The sequence below is a fragment of the Trifolium pratense genome, linkage group LG5 (assembly GCF_020283565.1).
Source record: "Trifolium pratense cultivar HEN17-A07 linkage group LG5, ARS_RC_1.1, whole genome shotgun sequence".
Taxonomy (NCBI): domain Eukaryota; kingdom Viridiplantae; phylum Streptophyta; class Magnoliopsida; order Fabales; family Fabaceae; genus Trifolium; species Trifolium pratense.
In genome coordinates, this window is record NC_060063.1 from 2,356,849 (window position 1) to 2,379,154 (window position 22,306).

General features: G+C 31.1%; 3 protein-coding genes across 4 annotated transcripts; 2 read left to right on the forward strand and 1 right to left on the reverse strand.

Moving 5' to 3' along the window:
* Nucleotides 1-243: 243 nt before the first annotated feature.
* On the forward strand, nt 244-6,000 carry LOC123887462. The gene is made up of 2 exons (XM_045936779.1): nt 244-1,046; nt 5,067-6,000. Exons 1-2 carry the CDS (start codon nt 424-426, stop codon nt 5,722-5,724), a joined length of 1,281 nt encoding a protein of 426 aa, XP_045792735.1. The 5' UTR covers nt 244-423; the 3' UTR covers nt 5,725-6,000.
* A 4,308-nt stretch (nt 6,001-10,308) lies between these two features.
* LOC123886988 (acid phosphatase 1-like) lies at nt 10,309-13,342 on the forward strand. Its single transcript, XM_045936251.1, has 3 exons — nt 10,309-10,784; nt 12,021-12,230; nt 12,998-13,342. Exons 1-3 carry the CDS (start codon nt 10,420-10,422, stop codon nt 13,173-13,175), a joined length of 753 nt encoding a protein of 250 aa, XP_045792207.1. The 5' UTR covers nt 10,309-10,419; the 3' UTR covers nt 13,176-13,342.
* A 796-nt stretch (nt 13,343-14,138) lies between these two features.
* Nucleotides 14,139-16,010, reverse strand: LOC123887222 (leucine-rich repeat extensin-like protein 4). 2 transcript variants are annotated; one of them, XM_045936505.1, is made up of 2 exons: nt 15,149-16,010; nt 14,139-15,058 (listed from the first exon to the last, which is right to left on the reverse strand). In XM_045936505.1, the coding sequence occupies exons 1-2, from the start codon at nt 15,660-15,662 to the stop codon at nt 14,400-14,402; spliced, it is 1,173 nt and encodes a 390-aa protein (XP_045792461.1). In that variant the 5' UTR covers nt 15,663-16,010; the 3' UTR covers nt 14,139-14,399. The 2 variants fall into 2 exon arrangements, with proteins under 2 accessions (XP_045792461.1, XP_045792459.1); XM_045936503.1 differs by having other exon boundaries at nt 14,139-16,010.
* Between the last annotated feature and the right edge of the window lie 6,296 nt (nt 16,011-22,306).

Below are 22,306 nucleotides of genomic sequence, written 5' to 3' on the forward strand. Positions count from 1 at the left end.
AATTTAAGGATTAAAAATAAAAGACTTTGACTTTTAGTAAAATAAAAATTACCAACATTAATAACTAATTATTAATTAATTATTAACTTTGTCCCTTTAAAAAGGGTACATTTAATGCTCGATATCTTCAAATAAGATTACCTCAAAAAATATGAAGATAAAAAAGATTCGAATTTTTATTTTTTTTAGAATAAGGACCAACCCTATATATATATATATATCACACCATGCATCAACCTCGTGTTCTCATTCAGTCACTTTCACTCAACAACACAACACAAAATCCACACCCTGTTCCTCAAACTATGAAACTTGTAGCATCCTTTTCAACACAATCCTAGCACAACACAAACACAAACCAAAACAGAGTTTTCATTTTTTTAACCTTAATTCAAACAATTAATCCAACAACAACAAACAACAATGGATCCATGTCCTTTTGTTCGTCTCACAATTGAATCATTAGCACTAAATCTTCCATTACCAACAAAATCATCACCAATTTCACGTATTCATCCATCAACAACAACATCAACACCATGTTTTTGCAACATTAATATACCCAATTTCCCTTCTCAAACCGCACTTCTCCCTGTTTCATCATCGTCGACACCGGAAACCACTGCTTCTGCTAGTGGTTTCCACCTCGACTCTGCTTCACTACGGCGTTTAATAGGGAAACAAATTCCTCTTCGTTTCTCTGTTTACGCCGGAACCATGAATCGAACCTGCGGTATCACAGGTATAGCAGGTTCGAAGCTTCTGGGTCGAGCTGTTGTTAACATTGATTTAAAAAATTGTCTTTCTCGTTCTGTTATGTTTCATAGCGGTTGGATTGTGTTGGGAAAAAAGAAGAAAGGGTTTGAACCGGAAAAAAATGATTCGGTTCGGCTTCATTTGGTGGTTCGGTGTGAACCGGATCCACGGTTTGTTTTTCAATTTGGTGGTGAACCGGAGTGTAGTCCTGTGGTTTTTCAGATTCAAGAGAATATTAGACAACCGGTTTTTAGTTGCAAGTTCAGTGCTGATCGGAATTCTAGATCAAGGTTAGTTTTTTTAATTTTATTTTGTGCATTTTAGTTTTCCATCATTCTCTATGCTAATGTGAGCATGAACCATGAGTTTTTTTTCCGGGTACATTAGACCAATCAATAAAAATTGAACCCATTTAGAAGGTTAAACCGGTCAAATCATCGATATTATTTTATTCTGACTCGAGCGGTTTAAAGTGGCTGAACAATGACCAAAACGTTTTGTCGGTTTGATGTTCTATTAAATTTTTAACACATTACCTTCGACCTTACTCTTATTTTTTTTGTTGATAATAATAAGCGCATAAACCCGACATTATTCTCATTTTCTATGCTAAATGTTTCTTTTATGAAAACATTAATTAAATATTGAGAAGGGAAGAATTACATATTAAATATCTTTTTAATTACTTTCCTTTCTAGTATGACAGATTAATGAGGATTTTTTTTATTATTGTGTATTATTTTAATTAACAAGAAATAGAAATACTTTTAGTTTTTACTATATTAAAAAATTTAAAGAAAAACTATCGTATTAATCTTTGACAAGGTATATAGTAGATGTTATTTGCCATTGAAAAGATTATCAAATTCTTTCATTTATTTATAACAGACAGCTGTATTACACTAAATGACAATAATGGTAAATTTATACTAGTATGTGATGATACTCTGTCTCAATCAGAGAAATTATTACTATATATAATTATTGAAGCTTTAATTATTTTATTAATTATGTACTTTTTTTCTTAATTTGTTTTTTTTTTTTTGTATAAATCATCAATATAATTTTTTTAGACATTTGTACAAAAAGAAAAATACTTTTAGACATACATTTAATCAGATAATTTTATAATAATATTTTTTTAAAATTAACTTAAAAAATATTTCTAGAAATACCTATTTTAATACCTATTTTCTTAGGTTCATTGAAAAAGTAATGTATTTAATCTATATTATTGATCAAATACATTTTTTTTTTTGGTTACAAAATACATTTTTTTTTATTAAACCTAAAAAGTAATTTTTTTTCTTATAATAAGAGTAGTCGGATGAAATATATAATTAAATGCACTTGTAGAAAAAATGTAAACCGTTGATGAATAGAAATTTTTTTTGTTTTAATTACAATAGAGTCAGAGAGGATTGAACCTAGAACATCTTGCATACTATCTAAATTCCACACCACTAAATCAAAGTTGATGAATAGAAATCAAATTACTCACAAGCTATGTTGCCCGGGTACCGGTACGGGGTACATCATTTTTAGAAAAAATAAGGTACGGGTACGTCCCTATAATTTTTTTAAAATATATATATATATATATATATATATATATATATATATATATATATATAATAGACTTATATTGTTAAAACAAATAATTAAACATAAAAATATCACACCACACTTTAAATGTAATTTAAATTGTTCGAAACATCAAAATATGAAATTAAAAACCAATTAGCTCAAAAAGAGTCAATTATTTCCCTCTTCATTATCACTAAAAAGAGTGACCTCTAGTTAGGTTCACCGCGATAAAGACTAGCAATTTCAAGAATATCAACTATATATTAAATAAACCTCATTCATCTCTACGAATATCCCATATTTTTGTTGCACTTTCATTATAAGTTAATATTTCTCTTTCTTGAGAGAAGACGAAGATTGGTATGAATAAAAACTAGATTTTCATCTCACTTTAAATTGAGTCTATTCCTTTTCAATGAATGAGTGAATAATTCCGGCGGTTACTTTGTTATTATTTTTTAGCAATAGTTGCTACTTTTATATTATAAACAAATAAAAAACGTAAATCTTCCTATAAAAAAAAATAATAATAAAAGAAAAAGAACAAAAAAAAATCGTGTTTTTTTGGATTGACGTACCACGCACGTACCACACGCGTACCCATTATAAGAAAAATAATTAGGTACGGCGTCGATGCGTACTGAGATAATACCGGTACTCATTTTAATGGATTACCCATGAAACATAAGCTCCCAAGTTGAAGTAATACTAAGATAATTATGTTACATTCATTTATTTGTTATTGTCATAAATCTTTGTGAATTTTTTTACAAGTGGTGGACTATATATATATATTATTAAAGTGGGTTAATTTGATTAACTATGGTTGGTTATGAATTAAATAAGGTATAGTTTAATTTAATCATGTGGGGTTGCTTATGAATATCTTTATTCTTTAGAGTTGGTACCTACCATATCCTACCATTAGGTGCACATGCTTAGTCTGGTCTCATCTTATACAGCTCAATTTCATTATCATGTCTCTCTCATGGCTATGGCTGCTTAGTTGTTATCCTTTTTGTTCTCATTTCATTTTGTGTTCATGAATTATATCACCTTAGTTTGTTTCTTTCTATTTTCTTGTGAAAGAAACACAAAAAACATGTTATTGTCACTTGCACCACAATTTTGACATTCTATAAACTTTTGTCATTTCCCTGTCCACAAGTTTTGTTTTGGGCAGTTACACAAAGTTTGCATTCATTCAATTATAAACTATGAGTTTCATCATTAAAATGTACTACCTCCTCCGGTCGTTATCGTTATTGGTGTATCTGGATTATATCATTGATCAAATAGTTTTGCACATACAAATAATTAGTTTAGTTAATATTTTTTTTATATTAAAAAGTTTAGAAATTATAGACTCATTAGAATTAAGGCAGATCTCATGTGCTGCGCTAGTTCTATACTCTATCTTCAATTGGACCTCTTGCTTATGAACGGTGAAATTGGTCTTCCGAATTAGTCGATGCTTAGGTTGGAAATCAAGTTTTCAAAAAGCGAAAAAATCAAAATAATTAAGACAATCTCAAAACTTAAAAAGCGCCGACAAAAGTACTTATAAATTACCTAATTGGTTTTGAATTTTCTTTATGTTAAAATATTTAGGTTTATGTCTCCTCAAGTTTTTGTTCTTTTTTCTTCTTATTTTTAATCTATTTCTAGCTTATATAAAACAATATTATAGGGTTTTTTTAACCTTTATTAAGATAGCATAGCATAAGCATATACTAGTATAGCATATTAACTTAGTACAATCATAAATTCATCATTCAAAAATGTGACAACTTTCTGCTATTTCTACCTTTAAACAAAGGTGTCTATGGTTTTAAGCAAAACCTCTGGTTTTTGCTGAATCTGAACTTGTTTTCTTTGCATGCAAGATTTCATAACCAATTTTAAACTCAATTTTTTTCCCACTTGTTCTTTACATTATGCTTAACCTTAAGGTTCACTCTAATTAATTAAAGTCCACTCATTTAAAAACAGGTTAACTATATACTAAATTATATTTAATCAAATTAGAAATTCGATACTAAATTATGATGTTTTAGAATAAATAGTTTATGTTTATAACTGCATAAACAGATTTGGTCAAACAGACAAGTTGAGATTTTCCAAACTTTGAAACATAACTGTCATGGATTCCCTCCCATGTGCTAGTATCTGGTTGCAAACTCAATATCTAATATATATAATTTATTATCCTAACAACATGTTTGACATTTTTATTAGGTTGTTACTTGCTACATTAAATTATTGAATGCTTAATTAAATATAGTACTTCTTAATTTGATTTAATGTTAGCTACCATTGACACAAGTGGTTAAGGATCTTGTGTTGACTCTCACATATTCCATTGGTGAGAGTTTGATTCCTCTAAACTAAATACCCCTCGGTCGTAAGCAACCTTCTAGTTGCATTTAGCAACGCGACAATGCTTGTGCTATAAACCAATGACTAAAATCGGATGGTTGAGATCTTTCTTTAGTCACTATTTGACTGCAGGAATCCATTTCCATGTGAAAACCGAAAAATGATTCCATCTTGAGTTTAAATTTGAATAGCGCAAATTTCATCTGACAAATGTAATTAGTAAACCGCGTGACTGCAAAATTCTCCTATGACTATAGGAAATTCATGTATGTAGAAAAGAAACGAAGAATTAATTTTAACCATGCCTCTTGTTGATGACTTTTTTTTGTTTGTTGATCTTTCAGGTCTAATGCCTCAGATTTTGCAAACACTCCTAGTAGATGGAGAAGGACATTCAGTGGTGTTCGAGAGCGTCATGGTAGAGAAAGAAAGGGGTGGATGATAACAGTTCACGATCTCTCCGGTTCACCAGTTGCCACAGCCTCAATGGTCACACCATTTGTCCCATCCCCTGGCACAGACAGAGTATCAAGATCAAACCCCGGCGCGTGGCTCATTCTTCGTCCAAATGGCGCCTGCGTGAGTAGCTGGAAACCGTGGGGACGCTTAGAGGCATGGAGAGAAAGAGGTCCGGTAGATGTCTTGGGATACAAGTTTGAACTCGTAACCGAAAATAACGGAATACCTATTGCTGAATCCACAATGAATGTGAAAAAAGGTGGACAATTTTGCATTGATTATAAAGTTATGAAAGAGTATTATGGATTGTGTTCAAGGTTACCACCAGGTAAAGGTTTTGTGATGAGTTCTAGTGTTGAAGGTGAAGGAAAAATTAGTAAACCTTTTGTTCAAGTTGGAGCACAACATGTTACATGTATGGCTGATGCTGCATTGTTTGTTGCTTTGTCTGCTGCAATTGATCTTAGTATGGATGCTTGTCAGCTTTTCTCACATAAACTTAGGAAAGAACTTTGTCATGAAGAACATGTTTCTTTTCCATAATAACATGGTCAAAGGTGTGTCCGGTGTCTGATACTGACACATGGTTGAAGTTGAAGAGAATTGAATTACATTATTCTTGCAATGTTACATTTGTAACACTAACACTTTTGATTGAAGGTGTGTTATGTGTCTGACACATGTGATTACATTTATTTAATCCATTTTCTCAAATTATTACTGATGTCGACATATCAATAATAATGTCGCATCTGGTGTCGGTATTTGTATCGGTGTTTGATAACTTGTTGCCATTTACCATGTGTTGCACTGATTGCCTGTTTCTACTTGATACCCTGTGGGAATATTTAGTTTGAGCTAGAGTTGCTAGTTTTGATTATCATTCTTTCAATTTAATTGATTTTTTTATAATATATGAAATTAGGAAATTGATTGTAACATTTATTTTTTGGGTACTGAATTGAATATTTGAATTGTACAGACAAACCAAAGTCTGCTTATATATATATTCTTTTTTCTTCATCAATGCAAATTTATATTTATTCTTAATAGAATTAACATTTGTGTTTTGCACCAAAATAAAATAAAATAAAATTAACATGTTTGTCTTTTAAGTACATATATTAGACTATTAATGAGAGTTTTTCCCCTCATAATAGAAAATAGTTATGAAGTTTCCACATCATTAGCGTTGACTAATCACAGTCAAGAAATCTGTGGGGCACATAAGGTGGATTTTTTCCTCTCAACCGATTTTTTTTATTGTATTTTAGCACATGTTTATTTGAATAATTATGATCTAAAATATGAGATTTTCTTGATTTAAATAAATTATTTGAATAATTATGATCTAAAATATGAGATTTTCCTGATTTAAATAAAGTTATTTACCCTTCAATATTGGGCCTAATTAAAGCCAAGAGTGCAATTTTTTTTTTTAAAGAATTTTCAGATTTCATATTGAACTAATAAATTATACTTGACACTCCACAACTTACACAACTAAGCTATAAGTATTATAGGAATCCATGTGATGAAAATCGAAAATTAAAAGAAGGAGGCCTATGATGTAAGCTAGTACAGTCGTACAGACACTCTTTCGATTAGACGTGTTAGTGTTGTGTTTGGTATCCGTGTTTGTGTCTGTATAAGACATAACATGCAAACTATCTAGTTAGTAGTTATATTATACATACATTAATTTATAACAGAATGGAATATAGCCAAGATTTTACAAACAATTCTACCCATAATAAAGCATGAAGCTTAATACACCATAATAAAGCAATTCCTTAAATACATGATCAACAGATTGCAATTAGTGTACAACATGTTAAATGTGTTAATCCATATTGTAATTAGTGTTAGTAGTTAGTTAGGTGAATAACTAACTTTCTGTTAGTTGGTTTAGTGTGTTACTTAACCAACAACTAAGTCATATAAATAAGTTGTAACCTTCACCATTCATTAATCAATGAATCATAGTTATAATCATTAACTCTCCCTTAGATATTCATTCATAAAATTTTGTTTTAGATTGAGTGATCATAGATTGCTTGTGAAGCAAGAAAACAAGTGTTGTGCTAACAGAACATTGGTCAGTACTATGAATTGTCTCTAATTAAAATAAGGTTAGATAGAAATTATGATTGTTCACATTTAATTAAACCAAGTTGTTATGAAATGGAATAGGGTCATCTCAAGCATAACATAGATATGATTTGTTTTTAATCTTCAAAGTTAGTTATGATCTCCAATCATATCTAACACATAGGTTTGATAAAAAACTTTTATAACAAACCTTTTGATAGCAAAAAATCTTATATTCGCGCATTGTAACAAATTAGAGAGAGATTCATGTGCATAAGACAACGATGTATTATTCAGCCTGTAGTTCTGGTGCAAGATGTCCTACTCAAATTTTGGAAGAAAACTTTTTAATTTATCCTCTTCATGTATTCATAAGCGTGTGAACATAAATGCACCATTTGTAAATTACTGGAATAAGTTGATGTTCATACTTTGTGTGTTGATAAACTTGGAAGGCGATTGGATTTCTTCGGTTCATTGCATTATATTTTGTTTGGTGAATCATATTCGAAACTCGTGAATTATTCAATTAGCTTTAAGATAGAATTAATAAAATGATTATCCCCAATCTCTTGGGAAATAATCCTCTCACTTAATCACAATTCCCCAATCTCTTGGGAGAATTCATGTTCAAGTGAGGTTTGCACAAACCTTTGATTCATTAACCACAATCAATTATCCTAAATCTCTAAAGTGAAAATCAATTGTTCAATTACTCTCAAGTCCATAGTTAATCCTCACTCTCATGATCAAATCAACTATTAAATTCATCACACAATTTCGTCAAATTATATAAAGCATAAAGCATAGAGAGATGATTGATTAAAGCTAAATCATAATCCATTTATCAAGAATTAAGTTCACATGGTTCAAACAAAATACAATTCAAATCCCCTAAAAATCCAATCTAAAGAACTTACCAATTCATGACAATGAAAAGAAATACATGAAGAAGAAAAGAAGATTGAATCATCACAAGATGTTTGGAGGTGTTTCCACCCTTAATTCCTTGCTAAAATCCACTACCAATAAGCTCCAATGACCAATTTTGCTTCCAAAATGCGTAACCCTTTCCAATGGGTATTTTTCTCTTCAAACAGTGCAAAAATGGGTCAAAAGGGTCGCGCCTGCGCTAGGCGCAACTTACATCAAGAAAAAGGTGAAAAATACAGCTTAATTGCGCTAGGCGCAGCATTTGGGGCGCAAGGCGCAACATTTTCAGCAACAGTTTTTAGGCCTTCAGCAACAGTTTTTGACAGCTTTTTGGCTTTCAGCAACACTTTTTGACAGCTTTTCCTTATTTCTTCCAACACAAACCAACTCTCCAAAACCTTGAATTTCACTTATTCTAAGCTTAAAAATCATCAAAATGTCCTCTAAATCTTCCTTGAATTAAGTCACTTTTAGCGTGTAATAACAGAGTTATCAGGGTGTACTTCTAGAACAGATTTACAATGTATAGGACTCTGATACAATTGTAGTTGTGCTATTTTATCTTGGGAATGACGTGATTGATAGTTTGTTTGCACAATTTTGGGGAGTGCTGCCAAATTTCTTAAAAAAAAGCGACCTAGTCTACGACTCATCCCGATAATGTCTTCTTTGACTGAAAAATCATTTTGAATCAATTTAATTCCAGTAACAATAGATATAAAATCAGATCAGACGCCACAACAATAGAATTAAAATAAGTCAAGAAATTTTTAAAAAGATACGCTATAACCATCACGTGTCTTATTCTAGTGTGTAAAACTAAATTTTTAAATCAAAACAAATCAACGAGTATTATTTGGTGTCAACAAATTTGACCGACCAACTCTTAATAGTATTTATTTTTTGCTTTTTTTTAAGAAGCCAAAAAAACATATATTAGACGTATAAGCACAAGGTGTGCCTAAAAACCAACCGTTATTAAGTGTAAAATTCAAACGAGAGCAAAATAAAAAAGACGTAAAACCTAAAGAAGCAGCTGAATTTATCATCAAAGAGTGTAAATCATAACAAAAATTCTTTTTTCTTGCCTTCAGTTAGATATTGTAGATTAGCTTTTCATGAGAAGATTCCTTGTGTTCAAACACTCTCTTGTTTCTTTCTTTCCACACAGGTCAGACTCTAGCCAATCAAATTGCTTCAATATCCATCCTAATATCTTTACGAAATAGATGAACTCCACAAAATTGATAAGCGAGAGAAACAACATTATTAGGGAGAACACAAAGCACGTCCACCCATCGAAAAATATCGCACCAAACTGATCCAAAAAAACACAATTCAAGAATAAGTGATTAAGATCCTTTGAAACTCCACACCCTGCAGGGCATAAAACCGAATCATTTTGAAGACAACCGCGAATAACTAGATTGGAATTCGTTGGTAATCTATCACAAAAAAGTCTCGCAGAAGTGGAAATTTCAATGGCACAAACTTATTCCAAACCAGATTCCAAAAAGTTGACACTTCCCTTTGGTTCAGGCGAGTCAATAAATGATACGCCCTCCAACAAAATAACATGTGTCAGGATCAACAATCCACACCCAAGTGTCTAAAATAGATTCATGCAAAATAATGTTATACAAAGGAAAACAACACTCCGCTAATAACTAGTATTCTTCCCAAGCGAACAAACGTCTACGCCACATCCACCCATTACCATCAGGCCCCCATCCCAACCTTCTCATATTATCCACCGTCACATCTTTATTTTCTATTTTTTCTCAATAAACTTAACTCAGTTGATAGAGACATCGTATTATTTATATTTATTTATATATATATATATATATATATATATATATATATATCATCTTAAAGTTAGAATTTTTAGCCACTAAGCTATTTTTTGACCAAACTAAAAATAATTTTTTAACAATTTTTTTTAAAAAAGGTTTAAATAATAATAATAATAATAATTTAATAAAGAACAATAATTATCGTAAAAACAATAACAGTAATAACCGTTTAGCCGTATATCTTGTAAAAATAACCGTATATACATACGTATATAGGATATTATTTTGGTATAAAAGGATTTTGAATTTTTGTTATCTGATAAATGACAATCATTCATTGAATACATTAAAAAAATTCTGAGAACAAAAACACGTCGCCGGAAACTGTTTCCCTGAAAACCGTCACCATTCGCCGGCGATGGATTCCGTCGCCCGGCTCACAATCATTCTATTCTTCTCATGGATCGGTCAAATATCTTCAGAATCAATACTAAAGCTTCCGTCGGAAAAAGAAATCTCCGGCGAGTACTGCGACAGCTGGAGATTAGCGGTGGAGACGAATAATGTCGGATCATGGAATCAGATTCCGGCGAATTGTGTTGATTCGGTAGCGGAATATATGATCGGAGAACGATACAAAAGAGATTGCGATGTTGTGGGGAAATTTTCAACCGAGTTTGCTAAGCGCGTGGCGATTGGTGGTGACGGAAGAGACGCGTGGGTGTTTGATATTGATGAGACTCTTCTTTCTAATGTGCCTTACTATCAAGCCGTTGGATTTGGGTACGTGATTTATTAGCCGTTGGATTTTTGTTTGTTCATTCGCATTACCATTTTTTGACAAATTTTAATCATTAGCATAGCTTTCTTTGGTTATATTAATTATTGAAGATTGAAATTATTTTAGAAGTTTATGTAATTAATTAGTGATGTATGGATAAACGATTCAATTAAGTGCTTACCATAAACGTGTTTAAATTTTGTAAAAAAACAAAACAAAAAAAGCAAGTGTTTATGTATATAAGTTATGTTAATAAATGAAGACAACATTAGAGATTAATCCTTATGCACCGCTATTCAATAAAATCATATCATATCATAGTATGAATTTGGTAAGTATGTTCCTAGAATATAACCTTAGATGTCTGCATGTCATGATTTGATTGGATGCGGATGTAAAATAAATTTACATCGTCGGTGTATATGTAGATTAAATCCATAAAGTTAAACTACTTTCATATAAATTATAGAGAACTTATGAAAATAAGCTTGAAAAAAGTTTATGGATATGTTGTAAATTGTTTTTATAAGGTCTTCGAATATGCTATGCTCTTGAGTGTGTATGAGAAAGATATCCATATTCAATAAGTTGTTTTATCCTATGAAAGTTGATTCAGTTGGTAAGAAATTGTTCATACATCATAAGATGAGAGTTCAACTCCTGCCGCCGGCATGAAAACTCTTTGTTGGGTGATCTGTAAGTACCTCTATCAATGCTTTTAAGCATTGAGATCTGCCTTGACTCTGGTTGAGGGATTTGTAATTGTTAAAAAGTCTCACATTGGTTGCGAAATGGCCTGACTAAGTGTTTATATACTAGAGACAATCCTTACTTTCCAAGCCGGTTTTGTAAGAATGAGTTAGGCCCAATACTCATTTCTAAGAGTAATCCTTTATGATTTGAACAGAAATTTTTTTCTTGAGTAAAATATAATTTTGCTGTTTCATACGAAAACATGTATAAGTTATTGTCAGTTACAATTGAACAGAAAATTAAAAGTAAACTCTGTATAAGGTGAAAACAACTTATTATAATAAACTATCTGAAGGAGCTTATGAAAATAAGTTCAAAACAACTTATGTAGATGTTATAAGTTGTTTTTGCTAATCAAAATGATTACCATATATGTACTTATGTCATAAGATAAACTCCCGTAGCGTTTGTTTAGATGAAGTTTTTTGGTTGAGTTCATTATTTATGAGGGTATCTTGTTTCACACTTTGGTGTTTGGACCACAGGTCAGAAATCTTCAATGAGACATCCTTCAATGATTGGGTGAACTTGGCTGATGCACCAGCTTTACCTGCCAGTTTAAATTTGTACAGAAAGCTTCAAGACTTGGGCTTCACAATATTTCTCTTGACTGGTAGGAGTGAGCATCAAAGGAATGCCACAGAGGCAAACCTTTTATTTGCAGGGTACAGAAATTGGGAGAGACTCATCTTAAGGTACATAAAAATTGTTGGTTCTTAGAAAATATGTTTGTTGTGCTTTGTGAAACATTTTTTTATAGGCGAATGTTAGTAAGTTAGTGCCTTAGTGGTTATGTTGATTTCGAGATTTCGAACTTTGAAACTCCTGCTCAAAACTCTTTCAGTGTCTCTTAGGCCACCAATCGAGCTTCCTACACATAATTTTTTTTTTTTTTTTTGACAGTATACACATAAAAATTGTTGGTTCTTAGAAAACATGTACGTTTTGATTTGATTAGTTAATTTTTTATTCTTTTCTTTTATAGGCAAATGCCAATAAGTTAGTGATTATGTTGGTTTTGAGAGTTTGAACCCTACTTAAAATTTCCCCCGTTTCTCTCAAGTCACAAGTTTGAGCTTCCTAATACATAAACTTTGTTGGTTCTTAGAAAACATGTACATTTTGTTTTGTTAAACTTTTTTATTTATAATTATAGGTAAATGTTAGTTAGTGATTATCTTAGTTTGGAGAGTCGAACTCTAGGACTTCTGCGTAAAACTCTTCCCGTTTTTCTTAGGTCACCAATCGAGGTTACTAACTAGTACATATACATCGTTGGTTCTAAGAAAATATGTTTGTTTTGTTCAACTTTTTTTGTATGCAACTATTAGTAAAGTTGGTGATTATGTTAGTTTCAAGTGTTGGTGATTATATTGTTTTGTTCTAGTAAAGTTTTTTTTTTGTATCCTACTTGAGACGTGTTTTGTTGACCTTAATATAAAATTCTTTGTTAATGATACAGAGGCCCTTCTGATCAAGGGAAATCAGCAACTAATTTCAAGTCTCAGAAGAGAGAAGAGTTGATAATTGAAGGCTACAGAATCCATGGAAGCTCCGGAGATCAGTGGAGTGATTTGTGGGGTTTTGCAGTCGCCTCACGGTCTTTTAAACTCCCGAATCCGATGTATTTTATTCCTTAGCACACAAACTTGTATGGCTTCTCCTATCTGTATTCATTTTTCACGATTTGCTTGTTATAACAAGTGTTCATAATTGTTGTTGTAAAATTATGCTTGTTATAACAGGTACTAGTTCTGATATGCTACTGTTATTTTTGTTAGATAAAAGACTTATTTTGAGCTTTCAATGTTTTTAGCTTTCATCAGATAACTTGAGTAAATAAAAACTTGCATTATTTGATTGTTTGATCAACAACTTGTTAGATTTGGCTCATCTGAAGCGAGAAAACGGTTTTAAAAAAGTAAAATAAAAATCCTTAATCGTTTATTACTAAATAAAAATTTGATTGTATGCGCATATGCATACTTTTCAAGTGAATTCCCTTCTAATATGAAAATCTATGCAAAATTTTCGCTGCATTATTTCCTGTTTAACCATTACTATATTGAAATAGTATTGCCTTTTCGTAGTTGAATTCTCACAGATATGGGTTGTGTGCGGTTATAGTCTTGTGATTGCACGCAATCAACCACAGGACAGTCTAAATTGAAAACTTGTAATGAAATCTAAACCTTTCAAATTTTGGTTGGACGGTTCAGATGTGTCTGACTGAGTGCAATCACACTGCGCACAATCTAAATCCAATTCGCGCAGGTGATTTTTTTAAACCCAAGTGGTTATGATTGTGTGATATTGGATGTATAATCTAAAGCATTACACAGTGCTCAAAAGCAATAAAAATGCCTTTGTCAATTGCTTGGAATAAAGTTGTTGAAGAAAGGTATAAGAACCCGTGATATGAACTAATGCACTTTAAATTAACAAATCAAACATGTCACGTGAAACATAAATTATCTATCTTTTTATAAGGTTCAAGACAGATAATTGATGTTTCACAAGTTGCAAATAATTTCCCTGCATGTCTTATCCATACAGCTTAAATATAATTACAAAAGAAATATGCTTACTGAATCTATAAAGAATTTAAATCAAAAGAGTCTGAATTAATAATATTGGTGGTAGCACTAATTAATAGAAAAATCCAAGAACAATCTTTAACTAACTATACTCTAACTTAACTTATGTAGCACAACACTTTAGATTTATGACGTGCCTGATATCATTTGATATCAGACATATGTAAGTGTCCAACACCGACACTGACACATATGGTTACATTTAATTATTCCACGTATAAGTGTCAGTATTATGTCTGGTGTCCGTGTTTGTGCGTCATGTAACTATCAAGGAGAATGTGATTGTGAAGTGGAATCAGTGTTCTTAGAAGCACTTACATACATAGAACCACAAACAAGAGGTTTAGGTGTTGGAATTCTGAGACAACTTAAGCTTCCACCTGGGATCATAGAACACTCAGGTTCAGGTCTCTGCATGATCCTCCCAGGAATACAATTAAGTGAAAAATCAAAACCAACATTCCTAAAATTCAGCTTTGAGCATTGTTGACTAAACCCAGAAAAGAAATTATAAGCAACAGTTAGATTAGCCAAACTTCTCAAAGAACAGATTATATCAGATAATTCTCCAGAAAGCTGATTATGAGCCAAATTAAGCACTTCAATATTCTGTAAACAAGATAATGTATCAGGTAAATGACCCATCAATGAATTGAAACTCACATCAAGAACTTCCATTTCAGTAAAAAGTCCAACTCCTTCTGGTATACAACCAGTTAACTGATTATTCAGAAACAAAATCTCTTTTATCTTTGATCCCATGAAACCAAAACTAGCTGGAATATTTCCACTCAATTTGTTGTTAGCTAAGTTAATCACAGAAGCAGGTGAATTACCTAAGTTTGTAGGAATTTCACCTTCAAATTGATTATTGTTGAGAAATATAGCATCAAGATTCTTGTTGAAAAGCTCTTGAGGTAATGAACCTGAGAAAAAGTTGAATCTTATATCCAAGTAAATGAGACTTGGCATATATAAAGTAACCAAAGGAAAAGAACCAGAAAGTTGATTATTACTTAAATCTAACTCTTGAAGAGAAACAAGATCTTTGAAGTTTTCAGGAACTGTTCCACTGAATCTGTTACTGTTGAGATGAAGAAGTGTCATATCAGTGAGTAAAGATAATTCTTTTACAAATGTTCCTTTAAGATTTGCATGGTTTAGATCTATTCCAGCAACAACTACTGAAGCAGAAGCTGTTGTAGAAGCTATTCCATTTTCAGGATTTGCACAGAAAATTCCTTTGTATGAACAAACATTTGAACCAACCCAAGAATCTAGAATCTTTAAAGGGTCATGAGTGATGGAAGATTTCCATGTTTGTAGAACTGAATAAGCTGAATCCATTTTAGATGTTGGAGATTCAAAGGATTTTGGGTTTTGGTTATTGTTGTTATTTCCACCCCCTATCCAAACAACTCCACCCCCAACACCTACACCAACACCAAAAGAAGCTTTTGTTGTAGTAAAATGGTGAATGAGAATGAGAAAGAGATAATAAGCTAGAATTAAGCTATTTTGACTCTTCATTGTTTAGCTCAAGATGGTTTTGGTTGGTTTGGTTGGTTGGTTTCTAAGGTTGTCTAAAAATGTAAATAAGGTTGATGCATTGAAGTGAGAGAGTGATGAATTGGTGAGGTTGATTGAGGTTTTGAATGAATATGAATGTGTTATGTTTTATTGTTCATATCATTTAACATTTTTCTTTTTTAGTTTATAGTTTGATTATGTGATGAATTTTTGGGCCATTACTTTGTTTTGTACACCCTTTTGTTGTGTATAGATGTTGACTTGTGTTGAATGAAATTTTGTGTGTCAGAAGAATAGGTTTGCTGAGTAATCAATAATAATCACTAGCTAGTGCAACTTTTTGGTGTTTATTATTAGTAGTCACATTTATTATTGGTGGTCACATAAAATATATCTTTTGGGTGTTGTGTGGTTTTAATGTGAGATGAGAGAAATGATCTTTGTAGAATAAAAATTTGTGGTAAAATGTAAATTGTGAGTATTTTTTAAATGGTCTTGCTAATGATTATCTCGGGATACTCTTTAAACATTTTATTTAAGGAAAGACTTTGGAGACACTCGTTAACATTTGTCTTTTTTAAATACGTGCGTGAAGTGTAAAAGATAAAAAGTATGAGAGATAGATATAAATATACGGTGTTACATATGTTATCGATATTTTAATGTTGAAATAACACATCTCATGCTAAATTGGTGTATGTACTTTAGCAAGTAGTCTATCTTTAGCATCCACAACACAATTGCTTTATCGAAATTAGGATGAGTCATAGTGAATTTGTAAAAATTTATATAGTGTATTTTTTATTTATAAATAAATTATGATTCATCGTAAATCTAACAAATTTCCTGTAATATCAAACATTCATTATGCACTAACAGAGAAAGAAGAAAATATAAATTACATCTCTAAATTAAAATCAATAGGAGAGAACAAAAATAGATTATTATAGTCAAATATATTGAAATTAATTTTATACATTGAGTTAATATTGTTGGAGTTGATTGCAATGTAAGTTCCATATTGCTAATGAAGAAGAAAAAAAAGGGTCAAAGAAATTATATTGAAGAAGTCTCACATCGCTTAGAATAGTGAAGCAATGAGGGAATCAAGACTATATAATGGACCTAAGTTCTTTGTTTATAATTGCACCAGTCAGTAGCACTTTAAGCTTATATCTGACTTTTTAGTTTTTCTCTTGTACTCTTGTATTAGAGGGTTGATAGATGTAGTTAGGTATTTGTTTTGGAGAATATGAGTGTATTGGGAGCCAAGGGAAGATTGATGATAGTCTATGTGTTGTAACAATTTTCATATAGTGTTTATTATCTGGTTGTCGGTTTTGACAACGACCGTGATTTTTTCTCCAATTTGAATTTTCCACGTTATATTCTTATATTGTTGATTGTTTTCTTTTATTTTCTCTGTGCCTATTTTTCCTAACAAATTTACATCTCCAAAGATACACTATAAATTTTGCTCGCTAGAAAATCCTTGATCATTTTAAATTCTTACTAATTAATATATATATAACACTCCCATGACTCACTTAATTTTTTGGATGCATTGTCCTCTAAGGTCCTCTAAGGCTGTAATTGATCTGTTTCTTCACGTGTAGATTGCAAATGAAAGTGACATCAAGGTCCAGTGACCTAAGTTATAAGGGCCTACTATGACTAAATTTTGGTCTATTTTTCAACTCAACATTTAATAAAAGAATGTACACTCACACAACATGATTATCAAAAGTATTTGTATTTGCCCATTTTATTTGAAACAACTTTTAAATTTGTCCGTCTTACAATAAAATCTTCAACTCTTAATTTCATAAGTGAGGAAACTCATGTCAACTACACAAACATGTTTCTCTCATATCCACCCATATACCATAATATCCGCTGGACAAAGTGTCAATTTTTTTTTTTGGGTTAGTTAAGAAGTTCACCGTTGCCTGCTTCAAAGAAATTTCCGCAAGCTTAAAAATATCAAAAACCACATCTCTAACCATATCATGCCATGCCTATATTTAAAGTTTGAAATCTCTGTACAATAAGCTGCATACTCCCCAAAAGTATCAAGACATACTTTACAATAAACTGAACAAACATCTTCCTTAGAAAATAATAGAATCATGAGACGATACTTAAAGAATAATACAATACTTTGTCGGCATTTAAAAATAAACTTGGATATAATTGTGAAAAGTGAACACTGTAGTGTCAATGGCAATATCCTTACTATAGGAATGAAAAATGTTATTTTGAAAACAATTTTGTTATTGTATATCTATAAGGCATAAATACGATTTCATTTATTAATAATTTTTTTTTCTCTTCTAGTCAAATCAATAGTTATAAATATATAATGTAGTTTTATATATATTGTTAAATACATTATCAATTTTTAAATGTTTAAATAACATCTCTCTTAGAATTACAATGTTTGTGAAGATATAAGTTTTACTTGATAATGAAGTTAAGGTGTTGAATATAAGAAAATTTAAGTTTTTTTTCATCAAAAATTTATAAGAAAGTAAACATATTCGAAACTTGTCAGAAATTAAATTTAAATACCTCTCTCGATAAAATATAGATAGCTTAGTTAAAATTACAACGAGTTAATTTTTCTCCGTGGGAGTGGTAGATGGAAATGGAATTTAATTTGTGATAATGGTTGCCAGATGGTAGCTACACTTGTACTCATTTTTATCTTTTTTTGGGTGATAGTGATACTACTTGTACTTTTTTTTTTGGGTACATACTACTTGTACTAATTATCCATGCTTATATAGTTTTTTGTGTATTTTTTTTGGTTACAAGCTTTTTGTGTATTTATTTAATTTAACGTAACTATTATTACTTGTTTTTAATTTTCAGTTCCGTATCATGTTAGATTTATCTCCTTTTAATTTTCTTTATTTATTAATTTAAATAAGGGATAATTACTACTAAGTGCATATTGTGGTAATTATTTATGGTGAGCACTCCGGTACACATCTTATGTGGCCGTGTACCGGTACACCGTTAAGGTGTATAATTTTAATTGGTCCACATGTAATAATAATTTAACATGTCATTTCAAGACTTCTTTAAATAGAAATTTCCTAAATTACTCTTTTAATTTACAAAAATTTTAAAATGGAAATTAAAGAAATTTCCTAAATTGTTTTTTGTCAAAATAAATAGAGATGTTTTGTAAAAAAAAAAAAAAAAGAGATGAGATGTTTTAGATGAGATGAGGTTTTTAATTTACAAAAATTTTAAAATGGTTTTTTTTTTTTACAAAAGGGTTTTTTTTTGTTGTGAAATTGACAAAAGGGTTTTAATATGTGTGTTTTTTTGCTTTTCATCAATTTCTATTATTTTTTATTATTATAGCATCACTTGTTTTGAAGTATTTCTTTCAATTTCTCGTAAAGTTCATATTTTTGTTTCATATATGCAATTTCAAGGTTTTTCAATTTCCGGCGGTTGATTTTTTTTTTTAGGTTGTGGGTATCATTCTTCTCTTTCTTGCATCAAAAAATTCTTACTAAATACCCCCTCCGATCCTATATATAAGAAAAAGTTTATTTTTAAATTCAATGTAAAGTTGATGTATCTAGACTATAATGTTATCTAGATACATCAATTTTACAATGAATCTAAAAAATAAACTTTTTCTTATATATAGGATCGGATAGAGTAACATTTTCCTTTAGGGTATGTTTGTTTAGAAGTAGATGGAGTGAAGGGGAGGTGAGGAAATATTTGTAATAAAGGGTAATTTTGGTAGAAATGCTGAAATATCTCAAATGTTATATATTTTTTAAAAAACTCTCTCAAATATTATATATTACCTTTTCTTTTTTTTTTTGAAAACTCTCAAATATATTTTTTGTACAATATTTGAGAGTTTCTACCAAAATTACCCTTTACTAAAAATATTCCTTCAAAAAAAATTTAGTTTTTAATCAAACAAACTTAACGCCTTTCATTAACTAGTAAATGTTCAATACATAAGAGAATAATCTCAAATCTATGGAAACTAGCTCAAGAATTGGCCGCCCGAGCAAGTGAATGAGCAACCATATTCACTTGTCTCCTAACAAACTTCACTTCAAAGTTTATACATAATAACATAATTTGGATAATATCAGCAACAATTAAACTAAATTCCGGATTATCACTATGTCTCGTTCGAATAGCTTCAGTTAAAACCTGCGAGTCGTTTTCAAATTGAACCCTATCCAGACCTCTATTAGGTAAATGAATATTTTTTCGATATATTAGATCATTAAATTATTAGGTAAATGAATATTTTTCCAAAATAAATCATTTTTTATCATTTAAAATATTATAATAACTAAATACTATTTATCAAAATTATAAAAAAAAAATAAATTTTTTATCACTCATAATAGTCAATATTGATTTTTTTTTTATGAAAAAATGTAAAAATATTTGTGTATTGCTTATAAAACATTGAAATTGTGTCTTTTCTTATGAAATTATTATCTCTGAAATACAATAATCGGCAACTAATTTTTTGATTTAATAAATAATTATTAATTAATTGATCTAATGTACCGGTAGATTGAATTTTTCATATGTACCATAGAAGCCCCTTAATAAGTTTGAGGGCTTTACTTACTTAAGCCCTCAACAAGTTTTATTAGAAAATTGAGGTTTTCATGTAGTGTGTGATTCTTAAAAAAAAAAAAGATATGCTAAAACTTAAGGGACTTGACAGGACAACTGTACGTGTTTGATTTTAATTTTTTTCTCAAACAATTCAATACCACCTAATTGGAACGAGACCCATGACATTTAAATTTTTAGCAATATAATATTTGGATGTCAACTAATTGGATTACATGTGAATCAAAAACCTAGTTTGTTGGAACAAAATTGATTTAAAAATGTTTGCCCCTAAATCTATAAAGGTTTTGATGATAACAAAGTATTAATTAACAATTGGAAGGACTAAAAATTTATTTTAAGTGTGCAGATATAAGCATCATATAAGCTCTGAGTGAAGTTCAGAGGATGTGAATTCAGAAGTTCACAAGCGCTCAGAAGATGTTAGACTTCAGAAGTTACAACATTCAGAGGATGAAGACTTCAGAACTTCTTGTCTGTCTACAAGCTTCATCAACCTCTGAAGATCTCTTTGAAAGCTGTAAAGATTCCCTTTGCTAGTCAACTCTTCTACCAATGGAGAAAAGGACCTTTCAAGCCTGATCAGTTCAGCTACCTCTGTTTTGTCTGTCCTAACCTGAGAACGTGGGTCTTCAGTTTTGTTAGCTGAATAAGGAAAGTCTTCTCTGCAGTAGTCAAAGTAACTGAAACTCTTTCTTAGTTTTGGATACAACCAAACTGCATCAAGACAGACTGCTTGAAGACAAAAGGTTATCAACTCCAACGGCTCCTTTTGCAACGACTCTTTTCTAGTGGTATATATACTAGAAGGATCAGCTGCAACTTATAGACAATTATCAAGAATTGAACGTGCGCTGAACAAACTCTGAACTCTGTGATATACAAGCTCTGAACCTTTCTCAAGTGTTTTTGCACTTTAGCCAAATACTCTGTAATATTTGTATTTGCTCTATTTAGGTTCATCTAAGAGCATTTGTATATTTTTATATACTTTACTATTTACTTGAGGAAACTTAAGCTTGTGTGCTTAAGTGTGTAACTTAAGCTTGTGTGCTTAAGTGTGAAGTCTCTTGCTTGTGTGCTTGAGCATTGTTGAGAAGTCTCTTGCTTGTGTGCTTGAGCATTGTTGAGAAGTCTCTTGCTTGTGTGCTTGAGCAGGTGTAATCTTGTGTGATTATAGTGAACTCCCTTGGAAGTGCAAGGGGACTGGACTACTCTCGTTTTGTGAGAGGAACCAGTATAAACTGCTTGTGTGTTTTTCTCTCTCTCTCTCTTGTTATTATTTGTGTTATTTATCCGCTGCGAACGTAGCTGAGTTAAGAACTTGAAAAAGTTTTAACTTAGCTAAAACACAATTCAACCCCCCCCTTCTTGTGTTTTCACACCTTCAATTGGTATCAGAGCCTGGTTTGTTACTTTCACTTAACAGTGAGACAGTAAAGATCTTGTGAGAACACTATGTCTGGAGGAGATGATAGTAGTACTAGAACTACTGGTGAAGGTGAGGCCAGTGGTGCTGGTGGTGGTCCTAGAAATGCTTTTGGTTTTGACTACTTAAGTAATGAATCACATGAACATAGTGGCAATAGAAAAGCCCCTATATTCAATGGTGATGCATCATTATTTGAGTGGTGGAAGGAAAGATTGTATAGCAATATTACTGCTATTGATCATGAGTTGTGGGATTTGGTTGAGCTGGGAGTAACTTTTGAAAACTTAAATGAACATGGAAGGTTGTCCATTGAGCATAGAAAGTTACTCACACCAGCTAACTTAAAAACCTACACTAAGCATCATAGAGTAAAGGACATTGTTGTTGGTGCTATTAGACATGAAGATTATGTCAGAATAGAGGACAAGTCTACTGCTAAATCTATTTTTGATTCTATGTGTGCTACCTATGATGGTAATGAAAAGGTTCAAGAGGCTAAAGCTAGTCTTTTGATAAGGCAATACGAACTATTCACTATGCAACAAGATGAAAACATTGAGACTATGTTTACAAG

Excerpts from the sequence above, each read along its gene's own strand:
- LOC123887462 (XM_045936779.1), top strand. The coding sequence starts at position 424 with ATGGATCCATGTCCTTTTGTTCGTCTCACAATTGAATCATTAGCACTA. Across the intron at positions 1,047-5,066 it reads GATCGGAATTCTAGATCAAG|GTCTAATGCCTCAGATTTTG; the intron begins GTTAGTTTTTTT and ends TTGATCTTTCAG.
- LOC123886988 (XM_045936251.1), top strand. The coding sequence starts at position 10,420 with ATGGATTCCGTCGCCCGGCTCACAATCATTCTATTCTTCTCATGGATC. Across the intron at positions 10,785-12,020 it reads TATCAAGCCGTTGGATTTGG|GTCAGAAATCTTCAATGAGA; the intron begins GTACGTGATTTA and ends TTTGGACCACAG. Across the intron at positions 12,231-12,997 it reads TGGGAGAGACTCATCTTAAG|AGGCCCTTCTGATCAAGGGA; the intron begins GTACATAAAAAT and ends TTAATGATACAG.
- LOC123887222 (XM_045936503.1), bottom strand. The coding sequence starts at position 15,662 with ATGAAGAGTCAAAATAGCTTAATTCTAGCTTATTATCTCTTTCTCATT.